This window comes from Echeneis naucrates, chromosome 18, assembly GCF_900963305.1.
Source record: "Echeneis naucrates chromosome 18, fEcheNa1.1, whole genome shotgun sequence".
Classification (NCBI taxonomy): Eukaryota; Metazoa; Chordata; class Actinopteri; order Carangiformes; family Echeneidae; genus Echeneis; species Echeneis naucrates.
Genome location: NC_042528.1, coordinates 509,679 through 526,802, shown reverse-complemented (window position 1 = coordinate 526,802; position 17,124 = coordinate 509,679). Strand labels below are relative to the sequence as shown.

General features: G+C 47.7%; 2 protein-coding genes across 3 annotated transcripts in view; both read right to left on the bottom strand.

Annotated features, from left to right (window-relative positions):
• Positions 1 to 11,148, bottom strand: part of LOC115058955 (uncharacterized) — a 13,190-nt gene extending 2,042 nt beyond the window's left edge. The window contains exons 1-20 of one of the 2 annotated variants that reach the window (XM_029526524.1): positions 10,828 to 11,148; positions 9,457 to 9,557; positions 9,299 to 9,365; positions 9,100 to 9,230; positions 8,935 to 9,023; positions 8,754 to 8,853; positions 8,462 to 8,505; positions 8,145 to 8,222; positions 7,866 to 8,062; positions 6,823 to 6,887; positions 6,617 to 6,723; positions 6,427 to 6,529; positions 6,240 to 6,339; positions 5,848 to 5,887; positions 5,727 to 5,778; positions 5,532 to 5,640; positions 4,483 to 4,566; positions 4,285 to 4,402; positions 2,429 to 2,519; positions 1,034 to 1,121 (exon numbers count right to left, since the gene is read on the bottom strand). In XM_029526524.1, the coding sequence (XP_029382384.1) occupies positions 1,047 to 1,121; positions 2,429 to 2,519; positions 4,285 to 4,402; positions 4,483 to 4,566; positions 5,532 to 5,640; positions 5,727 to 5,778; positions 5,848 to 5,887; positions 6,240 to 6,339; positions 6,427 to 6,529; positions 6,617 to 6,723; positions 6,823 to 6,887; positions 7,866 to 8,062; positions 8,145 to 8,222; positions 8,462 to 8,505; positions 8,754 to 8,853; positions 8,935 to 9,023; positions 9,100 to 9,230; positions 9,299 to 9,365; positions 9,457 to 9,557; positions 10,828 to 11,053 (1,977 nt within the window). In that variant the 5' untranslated portion in view covers positions 11,054 to 11,148 and the 3' untranslated portion in view covers positions 1,034 to 1,046. Of the gene's footprint in view, positions 1,122 to 2,428; positions 2,520 to 4,284; positions 4,403 to 4,482; positions 4,567 to 5,531; positions 5,641 to 5,726; positions 5,779 to 5,847; positions 5,888 to 6,239; positions 6,340 to 6,426; positions 6,530 to 6,616; positions 6,724 to 6,822; positions 6,888 to 7,865; positions 8,063 to 8,144; positions 8,223 to 8,461; positions 8,506 to 8,753; positions 8,854 to 8,934; positions 9,024 to 9,099; positions 9,231 to 9,298; positions 9,366 to 9,456; positions 9,558 to 10,827 lie in introns of both variants that reach the window. The other variant, XM_029526523.1, reaches the window with a different exon arrangement.
• A 3,174-nt stretch (positions 11,149 to 14,322) lies between these two features.
• LOC115059084 (uncharacterized) lies at positions 14,323 to 16,800 on the bottom strand. Its single transcript, XM_029526676.1, has 2 exons — positions 16,538 to 16,800; positions 14,323 to 16,091 (listed from the first exon to the last, which is right to left on the bottom strand). Exons 1-2 carry the CDS (start codon positions 16,550 to 16,552, stop codon positions 15,219 to 15,221), a joined length of 888 nt encoding a protein of 295 aa, XP_029382536.1. The 5' UTR covers positions 16,553 to 16,800; the 3' UTR covers positions 14,323 to 15,218.
• Positions 16,801 to 17,124: the final 324 nt, after the last annotated feature.

Below are 17,124 nucleotides of genomic sequence, written 5' to 3'. Positions count from 1 at the left end.
AGACGGGGTCAAAGGTCACAGAAACTGTGGTGGAGCCATTTTCCTGGAAGCTGAGATCAGTTACACGAGAGCGAAGCAGCCGCAAAATGTTAAAGGCTTGAAAAGGACTTTGTGTTTTTCCTGATTGGAATAAACTGCAGCAGCGAAAGCAGAAAGAGGCCGATGATTCAGAGGTGAGTAAGACGAGTTTTCAGCCATGACAGAAGCCGAGCAGCGACTCCGACTGCGGCTCCAGCCTGTTTGCAATTAAGGACAAACCGCCTGGAAGCCAGAGTCAGTTTGGTGGAAGGAGACGCACATTCCTGTGGGGAGGGAAACGTGGGAGTTGGGTCGTGTCGAGGTGAACCAGCCTGGAAAGCAGGAGGTGATTCCGTTTGTCCTGATATCTGACTGTGGTGGAGGGAAGCCCAAACATCCAGTCTGTTATCTGGGAGGTCCGAGTCCAGTTCAAACATTCATTTCATCATCTGACATGGAAACGCCTGGTTAGCCTGGCAGAAAGAAGGGCCCTTCAGGAGCCTAACTAACCAAACACACACTGAATGGTCGTTTCTGATCAGGAGTTCTGCTCAGTAATGATGAAACATCAGCTCATTATTCTGTCAACACAATAAACTCAGAAACACTCAGGATCTGATTGGCTGTGGCATCACCCAGCAGAGCCAATAGGAGCGTCCGATGTAGAGACGTGACTGTCACAGTGGTTGATGAAGAGTTGGTTTGTTGGTTGTTGTGGGACATTTCAGCTTCATTCGTCTGCTTGTTTATGCGGCCGTGAAAACAACTCAAGCTTTTATTAGTTCAGAAAAAAACAAAAACAACAGCTGAATTCCATCGAGCTGATGGAATCGACATCTTTGTTGGTGTTTTTTGTCCTGTACCTGATTCCAACTGGAGTTAAAACAGAAGATCTGGGCCCGACTCGTTTGGTGAGGCCAAATGAATGAAATGTGAGTTTAAAGTGAATTCATGCCTGACAACCTTGATATCTTTTGTGTTCGGACTGTGTTTCAGATAAAATATGAAATCTCACTTCAGCCTCCGTCTCAGTCCACCAGGGATTTGAGGTCCGGCAGTCCCTTCAGCTTCAGGTCCAGCAGCATCTGACCATAGGCCTTACCCTGACAGGATGAAAGAGGAAAAACTGTGTTGGAGCGTGTGTTGATTCACACGTTGAGACTTTAGAGTGTGCGTTTCTTTGATGTGCTGTGGATTCCAGAGAGGCTGTAAAAAGGCCATCTTGGTCTCACCTACAGCTCACGGCTCACTGATTGGCTGATTGTCCAACACTTAAACCGCCTGTTCTCACAAACGGAGTCAGGACTTCTGAGAGGAGACGGAACACTGCGCTGAGATTTTCAGCTCTTAAAACCACAAGTATGTGTCATTATGGATGCCGACCCTTCAAAATCAAACCTTTGATATATGAAACAAACAATCAATAACTGATGATTGAGGAACACAGCAGATGTTCTCTCCCACCACCAATGTGGTGACACACAACAGTTAAATAAATGTTGTGATGTTTGTGTCTCTTTTTAGTGGTTTTGTGTTTCTTTTTGTTCATCATGTTTTGTCTTGTGGTCGTTATTCAACTCTTCATTTGTTGTGTGTTTCTGTGTGATCAATTGTTCCTCTTGGTGGTTTTTTCCAACTGAGACCTACAACTTCCAAACAGCAGATGATATACTGTCACTTCACACAGACTCATCACAACTTAGACGGACAGTTTGTCTCAAGTCCACACGTCAGAGGACGTTCTCTCTGCAGCTGACTGCCTGTGCTGCTCGCCAAACGCCAGCAGGCGTGGACCCGGAGAGAGGAGATGAAGAAAGACAGAAAGCAAAAAGAGGAAGACGTGAAGCAAGGACAATAGTTCATGGTTAAGAAACAGAGCAGTAATGTTGTCACTGTGTGTTTGTGTGGAGGGAACGGAGGTTTGTGCTTCCACTGTGTCAGTTAGATCTGCACCTTTAGCGGGAAAACGGTGTCTTTCTTCGTAAACTAAAGTCCATTCACATCCATTTCTCTGACATCACAGTAAATACAACGCAGACGTCACAGTGTGAGAAATAAACAATGACAACATCAACAGTAACCCGCAGACCAAGTCCAATAAACTGTGTTCATTATGAGGACGACTAAATGTTGGCTCATATTTTGTTTACTTGAGTGATCAGGAAATGCTGAGTGAAACGCTGTCACTGCAAATATCATTGCATTGATTCAAAAGGACAGGAAAGTCCCTGTGAAAATCAGCCGGACGCAAAACAATATCATGAATGTGCAGAAGAGAACTAAACGTTGTGAGACAGTTGGAACTGACGTGATTATCACGTTATCACCACATCAGGACATTCCTGCACTGTGAGGACTGAAGGTTTGGACCATTTCCATGACTGCCTTTATAACTGTGTGTGTGTGTTACCTGGGGGTCGCTGCGTAGAGATGCCACCCCTCCCCCACCCAGTGAACTCTGCAGGACAAAGTTGAGGCCGTGGATCCCCGGCAGAGTGAATCTGAAAACCCAAAACAGAAAGAAACACCAGTAACCATGGTAACCACCTCATCAAATACACACAGGTCGACAACAGCCTGGCACCATGTGTTGGTATGGCTTTTATTGCACACACTCACACGTAAATGTGTCTGTGTGTGTGTGTGTTAATGATGTTGCTTTTTGATGTGTGTGTTTAGGTTCATCTGAAAGTGTGTCCAGATGTGTGTGTATTTTGTTTAACCGCTCAGCATGTGTGTGTATGTGTGTATATAAACATATGTGATGATGGAAGGGTTAAATGTGACCACATGTAATCACACAAGTGTGTCCTTCTGTGTGTGTGTGTGTGTGTGTGTGTGTGTGTGTGTCTGTGCCTCCTGCTGGGTTAATGAGTGCTGGAGGTGCGCTAATGAAGCCTCTGGCGGCAGGAAGGCGTGTCGGGGTGTGAGAGGAGACGCGGGTCAGCAGCTTTACAGCCTGATGGCTAACACGCCGCGTGCTGACGCTCTGACTCATCGTGCAGGCGTGTCCGCCGGCCGCACACGTGTTCAGTCCGCCATCATACCTGCAGATTTACCCCCGACCCTGAGCTGCTCTGAGCTCTGACTCCAGACATTCACTGATTATTTCTATCTGCAAGTTCAAGAGTCTTAAAGTTACACAGAAAAACACAAAAACATGTGTTGGTACAAATACACAAATAAAAATAAAATGAGCCAACGTGCACAGACAAAAGTTAAACATCTGATCAGAAGCTTCCAGGTTAACTTCTCTAAACGGAGCATGATTTAAAAAATGAACATCATGTTGCGTTTCTGACAGACTATGAACTCATTAGGGAGGAGCGGGGCCCTTTTCCCATAGACTTCAGTATGAGGGAGTAGAAGGGCCCTTTTCCCACAGACTTCAGTATGAGGGAGGAGCAGGGCCCTTTTCCCATAGACTTCAGTATGAGGGAGGAGCGGGGCCCTTTTCCCATAGACTTCAGTATTAGGGAGGAGCGGGGCCCTTTTCCCATAGACTTCAGTATTAGGGAGGAGCGGGGCCCTTTTCCCATAGACTTCAGTATGAGGGAGGAGCAGGGCCCTTTTCCCATAGACTTCAGTATGAGGGAGGAGCAGGGCCCTTTTCCCATAGACTTCAGTATGAGGGAGGAGCAGGGCCCTTTTCCCATAGACTTCAGTATGAGGGAGGAGCAGGGCCCTTTTCCCATAGACTTCAGTATGAGGGAGGAGCAGGGCCCTTTTCCCATAGACTTCAGTGTTAGATGGGATGCAGAGTCTCGGTCTCAGCCACACGGCCCAGATAACAGGATTTCAGATTTTCTCCGGTTCTGCTGGTGAACACAATATGACAAACAGCTGTGCAGCGTTACACAACCTTTAGGAGCTGTCACTACCAGCTCAACAAATGTGACACAATGAAAATAACCAAACTGCAGTCCGACCGTGCTGGTCCTTTTGATTAGCAGCTATACAGCCGGTTTATGATCCCGTTTCCGGCCCAGTGAGGACGCCACACTGATAAAAAGGTTGTCGGTCCTGTTGAAGAGCTGGAGCTTCTGATTGTGCGTCTTTACAGCGAAGGTGATCTGAACAGCCTGAAACCAACATGGAGGCTGCGGCCTTCAGAGTCTCAGGTCTAATCGTGACTAATGTCTGTTGTGGTCTTGTTTTTGTGTGTTGCTGCTTTGTTGTGTCTTTTTGCTGAAGGCCGACGTCTGACAGTAATTAACCCAGCCACAACTATCTGACACACACAGACACACATCCCTGGTCTCTCACCGTGTTACGGCGTTGCCGACTCCCGGCTGGATGAGGTGGGAGAAGTATTCCTCCACCACGGACGAGGTCAGGTGTTTCTTCAGGTAGGGGAAGAAGAGCGGATGGCGAGCGATCACTCCTACAGGGGGAGAGAGAAGAGGGCGGGGCATAAACGGAGGACACACTCCAGGTCCATTCACAGAGTGTTGACGCTCTCACCGATGTTGGCGGAGTCTCCTTTGTCCCCGCTCCTGGTGTAGGCCAGCTCCTCCAGCCTGTAGCTGTGTGGTCCACTGGGCAGGTCTGGACAGACACACAACAACAACTGTGATAAAACAGCAGCCTGATTCAGCTCACTTCAGCTCTGGAAGCACTTTGTTGTGTCTCATGATTTTAATGTGGGTTTGCTCTGCAGGTAGAGTCATGAGGAATTTTCTGTGTGAACAGGAATAAATGAAAAAGGGACAAAGAAAGCTGAAACAGGACTGGAACCTCATGAAGGAACCACTTGAGCCCGGACCAGGACCTCTGAAACCCCTTCCAGACCTGCTTGTCCTGTCGTGGACTGCTGGACGCCTTCAGGGACAACTGACGGTTTCTGCCAACGCATGGATCCAATTTTCCTGTCAATCTGGATTCTCGTCACGGACCAAAGATGTTCTGTGAAGGACTCCAGAAACCTCTCCAGGCCGAAGCCTCCCTCATTCACTTTCTGCTTGTTTTTATCTTCCTCATTAAACTGATATCAGGTTTTTTTTAATGCTCTGTCATCAAACATCAGAAATATAAAGACGATTTATTCTTCCATTTCATTCTGACTTTGATCTTTTAAATGAAAACAGGTGAATTAATATCAAAAGCAGCAGCTTCATGTTTTTTGTCTTTCATTTGAATGCTTTGATTCTCTTAGTTTGGATTTGGTGATTGGAGAAACTTTCCTGTTTCCAGCCAGGAATGTGAAGGAGAGAGCCAGGACTGTGTGTCAGTATTGTGCTGGCCATGTGAAGGACGTGTTGGTGAAAGGAGGAAAAAGTAGCACAACTTGTACTCTGCACACACGCACACTGAAGTGTCCTTGTTTTTGTGTTATTTGTTGTGTAGTAACACACAGGACACAGGAGATTGTCGCCCCCTGCAGGCCGACATTTATAAATGAATTCACTGAGTTTGAAGAGCCGGAATTCTATCAGATTCAGAAAACACTGTCTGGAGCTCTCTGGTCCTCAGAAACCAAAGGGACCTCCCCAAACACTGAAACAGTGAATCACCTCTGTCAGGGGCGTCCTCAGCTGAGGTGGGAGGGGCTTCCAGCTCAGGTGTGTCCAGTCCCACCTCTGAAAATGACTCCACCAGCTCTCCCCCGACGTGGATGTCCACCTGCAGACACACTGATGCTTTCTCACAGTTCCAGACCAATCATAGACCACTTAGGGCCTTTTAGTGACCTGAAGATCAAAACTCACCTTCATCTCAGATTTGGGGTGTAAGAAGAAGAACGGCTTCAGAACAGGAGACCTGGGGACGGAGACGTGATTATTCCCAGTGTCCAGAACATTTCTCAGCTGTGGTTGTTGTGCGACTTACACTCTGGGACGCCCCCCAACGATGCCGGTGAGTCCAGGAGCTGCAGAAGGAGGAGAGATGGTTTCAGCAGGTGAAGCAGCTTCCTGTCCTGAGGCCTGAATCAGCAGACTCCCAGGAGTCACGCCGAGTTCCTGCCCAGTTCACCCAGAGTGTGTGTGTGTCAGCGTGTTTGTGCATATTTGTTTGTGTGGTTGAGCTGAACTTGTAACCATAAACAAAATCCAAATTAGGTTCAGGAGGTCACCACCCTCCTTATCTGCAGCAGTGCTCTGCAGCAGGAGGGGAGTGTTTCATCATTTCTTTTTTTTCTACAGAAATATTCATGCGTGAAAGTAGCAGGACAAGATCCAGACCACAATCCTGAACCCTTCTGGGGGGGGTGTTACTTTTACCCATGCCCGTCCCAGCTGGAGCGATTTCTCTGGCAAAGAGTTCGAGAGCTTTCTTCTGTTTGTGGTGGACGGCCATCCAGATCACTGCCTCTCTGGAGCCCTGCACACACACAGATGACCGAAGAATGACCAAAAGATAAGAGAGAAGACAGAGTCGAAAAGGAGAAAGTGATAATATAATAGCTACCTTGTTGCGAGCGTTGGCGCCGTAGGTGTCCTCAGCTCCAAGCACCTGGATGTTGACTGAGCTGAAATCTTCCATCTCCAACTGTTTAAAGATGCGCTTTGTCCTGCACATGCAGAAAAACAAAGAACACACACAGCAGTTGTTCTAACAGCGAGTCACCGGAGTCTTTTCTCCTGTGCTGCACACACACCGTTTGATGATGCTGTCTGCAGTTCTTCTGGCCTTCTCCGCTGCTCTGGGTCCGCCCACCGGACACACCGCCGTCGCTCTGAAGCCATCCAGGTAGGTCGCACACACCTGCAGACAGGAAGTGTGGGGGAGGAGAAGAGTTCAGCTGCTGCTGTTGGAAGAAAGCGAGAGAAAAGACCCGGACATCTGATGGTGATGCTGCTTCACCTTGTAGTCATGTGACGGAGCGAAGCCTTTAGCCCCCGTCACTCTGACAGCCCCTCCATCTACACCTGAAAACACACACACACACATCGAAGGTCAGCACAGCAGCTGATGGGAAGTGTTACAGTGAGGCCGTCATCATCTTTGGACCCAGATGATCGGACTCTGTGGGACTCTGCTGTCCTCAAATACGCCATCGTCATCTCTCACTTCCTGACAGCAAGCTCTTCACCCCGACGTGAACCGGACAAACCTCTCCAGTTCACGCTCCCCCTGTGTTGAAAAATAAGCAGCCAATGAGAGCGGCGGGTCACGGCGCGGTCGCACGGCTCAATTTGACTGAAATATTTACACATTTAGAAACAACAAGAGGGAAAAGGTCACAACCCAGAACTGATCCAGGACTCCCACCAACACGGCTTCAGGCAGGCCGAGTACCGTCAGTCAAGCTTTCCAACCACTTCCAAAGTTTCTCTGGGAGCGGAAAAATGAAGACTTAAAGTCACTTCACGTTAACCAGGTCATCCAGTTATTCTCTCAGTGAGTCAGTGAGTCAGTCTGTGAACCAGACCGGCCAACAAGTTAGCTGCAAGCAAACGTGTATTTATTAAATAAAGACAAATCTAAATAATGTCTGACTGAGTCATGATTCTGACCCATTTCTGAAGAACTGGGTCATTCTGCAGCAGAAATCAGGATTAGTGTTCCTGCATCTACAGCACATACATCACTTAACAGTGCTGTGACTGCCAGCTGTGGGGGGTCTGGAGTTCATCTGGAGGTCAGAGCTGTAGACGGGTTCACGCTGGGCTGATGGATCCGTGTTTAGTTCTCAAAAGGGAAAATAATTCACTAATAGCTGATAAAGAGTTTAATGGAGGTTCAGGAGGAGGTGAAGGGTTCAGTCAGGGGCTCAAACCAAGTTCCAGACTCGTTTGTTTATGGTCGTCGGATGAGTGTTTAAGGGTTATAAAAACAGAGGACAGTTCAGCCTGTGGTCAAGTCCTCAGTGTTGACTCGTGTGTGTGTGTGTGTGTGTGGTGCACCTGGTACTTCCTTGATGACCACCTGGCTGAAGTCGCAGGTGACGTCGGGCAGCAGGTACCGCTGAGGGTCGCCGATCTCGTACAGCAGCTGCTCGGCCACCGTGCCGAAGGAGACGAGGCCGCCGGTTTTGGGCGGTTTGGACAAGACGAAGGATCCATCGCTGGAGCACTCGACCACCGGGAAACCAATGTTGTCCCTGAGAGACCAACACACAACTGTGACGCAACGCAGTCTTCCCCAACGCAAACCCTCTTCAGCCCTGTTGGGTTCTCTCCTACCAGTCGGGAACTCTGTGCCAGTCGGTGAAGATCCCACCGGTGCTCTGAGCTCCACACTCAATCAGGTGACCCGCAAGACTGAAGCACAAACACAAATACCACAAATATCCATCACAGGTGGAGGAAGCAACAGCAAGCAGGTGCTTACAATTATTACAAATGTGTGACTCAAATACTCCACGTGAGGGGATTACTGTTGCTTTAAGAGAGAGAGAGAGAGATGGGGAGCAGAGATCTCAGAATATTCCACTGCCTTATGTAAGAAGCTGGATGGTGTGTGTCTGTGTGTGTCTGTGTGTGTCCGTTTGTGTTTGTACCTCCCAGCTGCAAGTAAGTCATAGTCATCGTTCTTCCATTTGAACTGCAGCAGATAAAAAGCAGACAGATTTTATACTTCCTGAGCTGCGTTTCTCACAAACACACAAACACTCAGGACACACCGACTTCCTGGAATTTCGAGGGCAGAGGTCGTACAAAAGTATCCCACAATGCCTTGTGACAAGATCAGCAAAAAGAACAGAAAAACAGCAGTTACAGACTAACTGATCACCACTTCTATAGAGAGCCGTCATGTTCTTCACAGATTATTGTGACTGTGTAACAACATACGGTGTGCATGAGGGGCCCCAGGGCCACAGCGCTGTCCACGCCGCGCCCCGTCACCACAATGTCTGCCCCGAGGTCAAGACAACGGCGGACAGGAACAGCCCTGGAGAGAGGGGGGGGGTTCTGTGTCTGCCCTTCATACATCAGAAAGAAACGTGAAGTGACATTTGTCAAATTCACTGACCCGAAGTAGGCGTTCATACTGTGGAGCGTTTTAGGTAACTGTCGTCTGCCGCCGTCAGCCGCCATCTTTACCTCAGAGAGGCTGTTTCTCTGGGAGGAACAAATAACCAACACATCATCACCATGTCTGCTGTAAGAACATAAAGGTGTTGGTGGGGGGGCTTACATGGGGCATGAGGTCATCACCGGTCACTACGGCTACCTTGAGGTCAAGGCCGGCCTTCTTGATGACTTCCTGTATGGCCTCGGCGCACGCCAGAGGGTTCACGCCTCCCGCGTTACTGACGAGACGGATACCTGTGGAGGAGCAGAGGGCCGGTTACCTCCACAGCCGCTGACCAACCACACCAACCAGCTCGGCTCACCTTTCCTGTGGATGTCGTGGATGAACGGAGCCACAACCTGGACGAAGTCCGGAGCATAGCCCAGATTCTACAGGAGGGACAGAAGGAGTCAGAGCCCACTGACGTCTATGGGAAAACTGTGTCCCACAAACACACACAAACACACAGGAAGGACTCACAGGCATCTTGGTTTTGGCGGCAGTGAGCAGAGACATGGTGATCTCACTGAGGTAGTCGAACACCAGGAAGTCCAGCTTCCCACTGTAGATCAGCTGAGGCACTGAGGACACACACAGCAACACACAGGGAGTGATACACAGCAACACACACAGCAACACACAGGGAGTGATACACAGCAACACACAGGGAGTGATACACAGCAACACACACAGCAACACACAGCAGCACACACAGCAACACACAGGGAGTGATACACAGCAGCACACACAGCAACACACAGGGAGTGATACACAGCAGCACACACAGCAACACACAGGGAGTGATACACAGCAACACACACAGCAACACACAGGGAGTGATACACAGCAACACACACAGCAACACACAGGGAGTGATACACAGCAACACACACAGCAACACACACAGCAACACACAGGGAGTGATACACAGCAACACACACAGCAACACACAGGGAGTGACACACAGCAACAAACACAGCAACACACAGGGAGTGATACACAGCAACACACACAGCAACACACAGGGAGTGATACACAGCAACACACACAGCAACACACAGGGAGTGATACACAGCAACACACAGGGAGTGATACACAGCAACACACAGGGAGTGATACACAGCAACACACAGGGAGTGACACACAGCAACACACACAGCAACACACAGGGAGTGATACACAGCAACACACAGGGAGTGATACACAGCAACACACACAGCAACACACAAGGAGTGATACACAGCAACACACACAGCAACACACAGGGAGTGATACACAGCAACACACACAGCAACACACAGGGAGTGATACACAGCAACACACAGGGAGTGATACACAGCAACACACACAGCAACACACAGGGAGTGATACACAGCAACACACAGGGAGTGATACACAGCAACACACAGGGAGTGATACACAGCAACACACACAGCAACACACAGGGAGTGATACACAGCAACACACAAGGAGTGATACACACTGACACACAGCAACACACAGGGAGTGATACACACTGACACACACAGCAACACACAGGGGGTTATACACACTGACACACACAGTTACACACACTGACACACAGGGGGTTATACACACTGACACACACAGTTACACACACTGACACACAGGGGGTTATACACACTGACACACACTGACACACACAGCAACACACAGGGGGTTATACACACTGACACACACAGTTACACAAACTGACACACAGGGAGTGATACACACTGACACACACAGCAACACACAGGGGGTTATACACACTGACACACCCTGACACACACAGTTTTGTGTATTTGTAGCATCACGGAGCTAATGCTAATCGGCTAGCCTAACGGTTACCGGAGGTCGCCGTGTCGCCCCAGAATCCGGAGGCACAACCGATCCGGACCGTCGGAGTCCTGGCAGACCTGCTGTAGCACCTGGACCCGGTTCTGTGTGGCCGGCCTGGACCGGAACACTCGGCCGAAGGGCCGAAGGGCACAAAGTTTTTGTCCGAACACAAAGTGACGGACAGGCGCCGGAAGGCGGGAGGCCCGGTGCGGAGGAACCCGGGAAAGTTCGACATCTCCGACAAATGTCTCAGAAAAGACGGTAACGGAGGACAAAGGAGAAAACACCGTCTTTTTCTGACGAGTCCAAGGTGCACCGGTCCATCTACAAAAACAGTCCGACGGGAAACGCGGCACCGAACTCACCTTCGTTCCTCCCCCTCCCGTGTTTGGCTCTGAATACAAAATTCAACATAAATAACCATTTTTATCAATGAATGTAAGAAACATTATATCTGCAGACTACAGCTCCTGATGAATATGTATTTATAGTTATGGACAGTGGAAAAAAGATGGAAACTGTCAGTATATGAAAAACAGATGACACCTGTGAACTGCTGCTAAATAAACTGAAGAAGGTCACAAGTTTGGTTTTGCATCATGCAAAGAAACTCGTCTGTTTCCATCCCACAAAAAGAACAACAAGAAGATGACAGGAGGCTGCTGGACACAGACACACTTCAGGAGTGAACACGCTCACAGGTTGGTCCATCGCATTTATTCTTCATGTGAATATTAGTAAGAACATTTGGATTCCCAGAGCAGTTGTGTTTTTTGTGTATTTAAACAGTCTTGTCTCTTGATGTTTACGATAAGCCGTAAAGATATGATGTTTTAAAACAGATTATATCCTTCTAAACTTTAACAATCAGGGATTTTGATGGTGCTTTCTTTGTCCGTTTGGATGGTCATGATACTTTGTCGGTCCTTCTTGTTTTAATTTTTGCAGATGACAACACAAACAGCTGAATCCAGCTGTCCCGATCCATCCTTTAAAAATCAGGGCTGCTTAACGTCTTTCTCTCTTCAGATTCACTTCATCAAACATGGCGGCCAACGTCTCCGAACCGTCATCAGATGGTTGCTACTCAGACTCCTCTATCTATCCTTCCATCTACACATGCTTCGAGTTGCATGCTAGCTCCGTCATCTTTGCCGTCTTCACCCTGACCAACCTCGTCCTCCTCCTCCCTCTGTGTGTCTTCATCCTCTGGACAGGTTTCCAACGGTCTTCTGTCAGATCACAATCATCCGTCTGCTCTGATGTCTTTGTCTACTACATGGCCACTGTGGAGATTTTCAGCATTTTGGCGTTAGTGATTGAGAGTGTTTCGATGTTCTTCTGCAGCCCGTTGGCGCTGACCTTTGGGTATTATTTATGCTCCTTCACTTACCCCGTGCTGAGCCTTCTTCACTGCCTAACATGTGTGGAGCGTTACATGGCTGTGGTTCACCCCATCACCTACCTGGGCCTGAGAAAGGCAGATGGGTTGAGAGCCAGGAGCATCAGCCTCGGGGCCATTTCGCTGCTGGGCCTCGGCTTAGTGGGTCTGACTGCTGTGTTCTTCCCTCAGTTCCCCATTATTTTGGTTGTTATCACGAACGCCAGCACCTTGATTCTGGTGTTTTCCTCCAGCTTTGCTGTCTTCCTTGCCATGATCAGGCTGAGGCTGAAGAAAGTGGGAGGGGCCAGGGAACAGACGGACAAATCCAAACTACGGGCTTTCTATAAGTTCATGGCAATATCAGGGGCGCTGACACTGAGGTCTTGTGGGTTGGCATTATACAACGTGATCGTCTTACAGCCGGAGGATGGAGACGAACTTGGCCGCTGTATCATGTTTAGTTCCGGATATTGGCTCTGTCTGCCGAGCAGCCTGGTTCCCCTTCTGCTGTTTCTGCACAGGGCGGGAAACCTGCCGTGTTTTAGTCACAACTTGAGGTAGATTGAAAGTTAAAGGAGGGAGCGTAGAGGACCGTAGTTTTAGTGAGTCTGGAAGGTGCTTTAAGGTTTAGCTACGTCTTTATTGGCAGCAGATCTGTCGCTCGTAGTGGTTTTCAAATTCTGAAAGGTTTCATGTGTGGACGTGTTTTCATCAGTTTTTTTATGCCTTTAATTGAAAAAGTGTCGGTCCAGTCAGGAGGGCAGCACTAATCCTGGGAGCATTAATGATGCTGATAGGATGAAGGATCTGAAGGATCTGGAGTCAGCAGACAGGTGCAGACGGGTGAAGCGCCTCAGATTTATTCATGTGGGTGTCAGTCAACAGACGGAAAAACAGTCAGATTTAATAAGATGGTTCTGTATGCAAAAAACCCAGCAGTGTTTATTTTCCATCTATTCCAACATTTACATCGGAGAGGACACCGGCCAGTGGACTCTGTGGACATCGGTCAGGAAGAAACCAAATAAAAGGTCAGTCCTTGTTTTTGCTGTCCCAAATAACCGACTGATGTTTATATTTGTGATATCTTCAGAGAAACTCCATTTTAACAGTTTGTTCTGCATGAGTTCAGGAGTCTTCTCCGTTTCTTTATCCGTGACGCTGTTATTCAGCCAAAGGTCATGAGGCCAGAACCTTTTCCTGTTAATTCATCTCAAAACCCGGACCTGGACTGTCTGGGCCCATAACGACTGCACACATGTTACTGCTCTTTCCCCTCCACAGGTCACGTTGGCACCATCCTCCTCTTCACCTGCCACATCGTGGTGTTGGAGATCACGTCAGCTGTGGGCTCCGCCCCTTTATAGTTCAGGAATCCTCCTCCACAGTGAGAAGGTGTTCTCCCCCCTCCTCCCTGACCTGGCGGTTGCTCGCCCCGTCATCCAGCAGCCTTTCCTTGTATCCCACTTTTGTTGTTGTTGAGCTTCAAACTCACCGTCTTGATGTTTTTCTACTTCTCCATCCTCCATGTTCTCATTCGCCCTGGCACCAGGGGGGGGGGTGGGCACAACAACAGGGTCACCCAATGAAAGCAGAGAGCTGCCCACATCATCACGACCATAACGGGAGTGCTGCTGTTGAAGCTGGTTTGCCTTCTGATTGAGTTCTGCTGTCCCTGCACAGGGTGGCAGAACGTCCAATCAGGATGAATCAGTAACCATGGAAACTAACGAGTGAGAGGTTGAACACGTTAAATTAGAGCTCATTACTTTTAGCCATATTGCTAACAAATTGGAAAAATATTTAATTAATGGCACATAAGTAAAACAACGTTTGTTTGAAATCTGTCACATATTGTCGTCGTGTCTGCTCAGTTTGTGTATTTCTGTATTACCTACGTTACATAAATAAATATCCGTCTCTAAAAAAATGATCATTTGTAGTCAGGTATTTTTTGTCCTCTTAATGTGGAGCCTCTGTGTCACACTTATTTCTTATGACAAGTCACTAATAAAGAGAATATCATTTCGACTTTTTTTATTTATGAGCGTTCATAAATGTTTCATAAATATGTATTTCATATGTTAAAAGGATATTTCTGGTGTTGGGCTGTTTGTTTATTTACTCAGTGGAACGTTTGCTGTGCTTTACATCCATGAATAAAGTCAAAAGGCCAAAAAATGTTTTGACAGACAGAAGAGAGCCAAAAGTCATTTCAATTCAAACGGCTGTGATCGTGTTTTCATCTTTTTCACTGAAGAACAGAAACATCATGACGTCAGAACAGTTTATCTCCATCACAGCCAGAAACAACCACCTGAAGTCATGAAACGATCTTCCAAAGAGCTCTTCCCTGAGCGCTGGAGGCCCAACACCCAAACAGCTGCTGTTCACTGTGATTGTGCGTCACACTGATGTTTGTCATCACAAGCTGTTTTGCATGTTCCAAAACAAAGTCATGATGAATGACAGGAGGCAAATGTCCCGTCAGTTATGGAGCGACAGGTTCGGATCCAGACGTGCCAGCAGGTGACATCAGGATTTGAATATCTCAGTGTGTCATCAAATAACCAGAAATGATCTGTAAATGTGTTTTTATTATTGTGATCATTTCAATTTGTTTTATTCATCTTCTTGAAACTTCCAGAGTTTTATATTCATGATATTTTTGCAGATTTTAAAAGAAGTGAATTTAACTGGAAGGCTTCATTAGCTTTAGCCCACCGGAGCTAAGGCTGTACAACATCAGCTTTTTCACTTTCAGACCATAAAATGTAAATTTCAATGTTTGTGTGGTCTAAAGGCTGCATGATCCACGAACCACAGCGAGCAACAGCGTCATCTTTGTGTTTGGGATCGGATTCTTCCAGCTGGAATCATCACAGGAAGAACGCACATCACTCCATCTTTACTTGTTCATATTCCTGTTTCATAACATGCAGCACAAAAAGTGGAACAGAATTTCCAGCAAATCTACAAATGAAATGTACCGAGCAAAGAACACCAGACGGATGCTCTAACGGGACTTTTTCCTGCAGCCTGGTAGTTTCCCTGCTCGGAGCAGGAACAGCAGCGGTAACACCACGCTGCCCGGCAGCCCGAACCAGATGGCGGACGACCAGACCAGACAGGTATCGATGTCGAGCTCCAGGGAAAATTCCGTTAACATGGTGCCTATCAGGTTGCTCAAGAACTTCAACAGCAGAGTCCCCGTCAGAACCAACATGTTGTTCAAAGCTCTCTGCCTGATCCGGTCCACCTTCACCCGGTTCCCCGGGCCTGGACGGGTCAGGACGCAGAAAACAGAGAGGCTGCTGACGGACACTGCGATGGCAGAGAGGAACAAGAAGAAGATGTTGGTGATTAGGGCTAAATTGTTGAGAAAGGTCCTCATTACAGTCACAATCCCAAAGCAGACCAACCAAACACAAACGACGGTGATGTTTCTGATCTGGATCACCGCCGTCTGTCTCAGGTTCTGGTAGGTGACGGGGTGAACGACGGCCAGGTATCGCTCCAGAGAGGCGAGCATGTGAAACAGAGTCTGCCCAGGTAAGATGATGGACAGGATGGAGAACCCCACCACCATCATAGATGGATGATACTTGTGAATGTTGAAAGACAGGAAGGAGAAGCTCAGAACACCGATGATCTCCAGGACGACCATGTTAAAGGTCAGGACGTCCGTGTGACTCGTCGCCATCGCCTTGGAAATGGCGCGGCGTTTCCTCCACTGCTGGAAGCCCACGAACAGGACGAGGATGAAGAGCGGCAGGAGGAGGATGTGAGCGATGAAGATGATTGTGAAGTGGAGAGAGCTGCGATGGCTGAAAAGGCAGTTTTCTAAAGGAGCCTGAAGGGAGGAGGAGTTGACCGAAGTGTTGGATGACTGAAGAGGAGGAGGAAAAGAAATCCATGTAACATTTTCATAAAGTCAAACTGTCAGACACAACAGCGTGGACTGGAGGCCACACTGAGCCGGAATGAGTGCTAATGTTAGCATTAGCATTTAGCTCAACGCAAACACCAACACGATATTAATCCATAAACTGTGACATTAACGTTCATTTATGTAACAGACTTTTAGCTTCACCAGCTTCTTCTCAATTCAATGCAACTTGATTCCCACAATTTTGGTTCATTATCATCATCATTAATATTATTAGGCTCCAATTTCAAAACTGCCATTCTTTCCGGTTTTAAAAGTGCTATCATGAACTGAATAATAATAATAATAATAATAATAATAATAATAATAATAATAGAACATTGTGAATTTTAACATCACTGTTTTAAAAAATCTGTCATGATCGATAAAGTTAAAATCACACCAACCATGTTTCTGATCATCCTTCTCTGGTGTCTCCAAAATGACTGAGTGCTGCTCAACCGTGGCTGAACCAAATATATTTACATGGCTGTGTGTTCCAATGACAGACGACAGCAGGACGTTTTCTTTGCATATTCCAAAACCATCCACAATGACAGACTGTCAATCACAGAGGCAACTTTTTCTTAATGACGCTGTCAAACTCTGGATCAGGATCAGGATCTGGATCGGGATGGGGATTAGGATGGGGATCTGGATCTGGATCATGATCAGGATCGGGATCAGGATCTGGATCGGGATCTGGATCTGGATCATGATCAGGATCAGGATTGGGATCTGGATCTGGATCATGATCAGGATCGGGATCAGGATCTGGATCATGATCAGGATCGGGATCTGGATCTGGATCTGGATCATGATCAGGATTGGGATCTGGATCTGGATCTGGATCAGGATTGGGATCTGGATCTGGATCATGATCAGGATCTGGATCATGATCTGGATCTGGATCATGATCTGGATCTGGATCATGATCAGGATCGGGATCTGGATCTGGATCATGATCAGGATCTGGATCAGGATCAGGATCTGG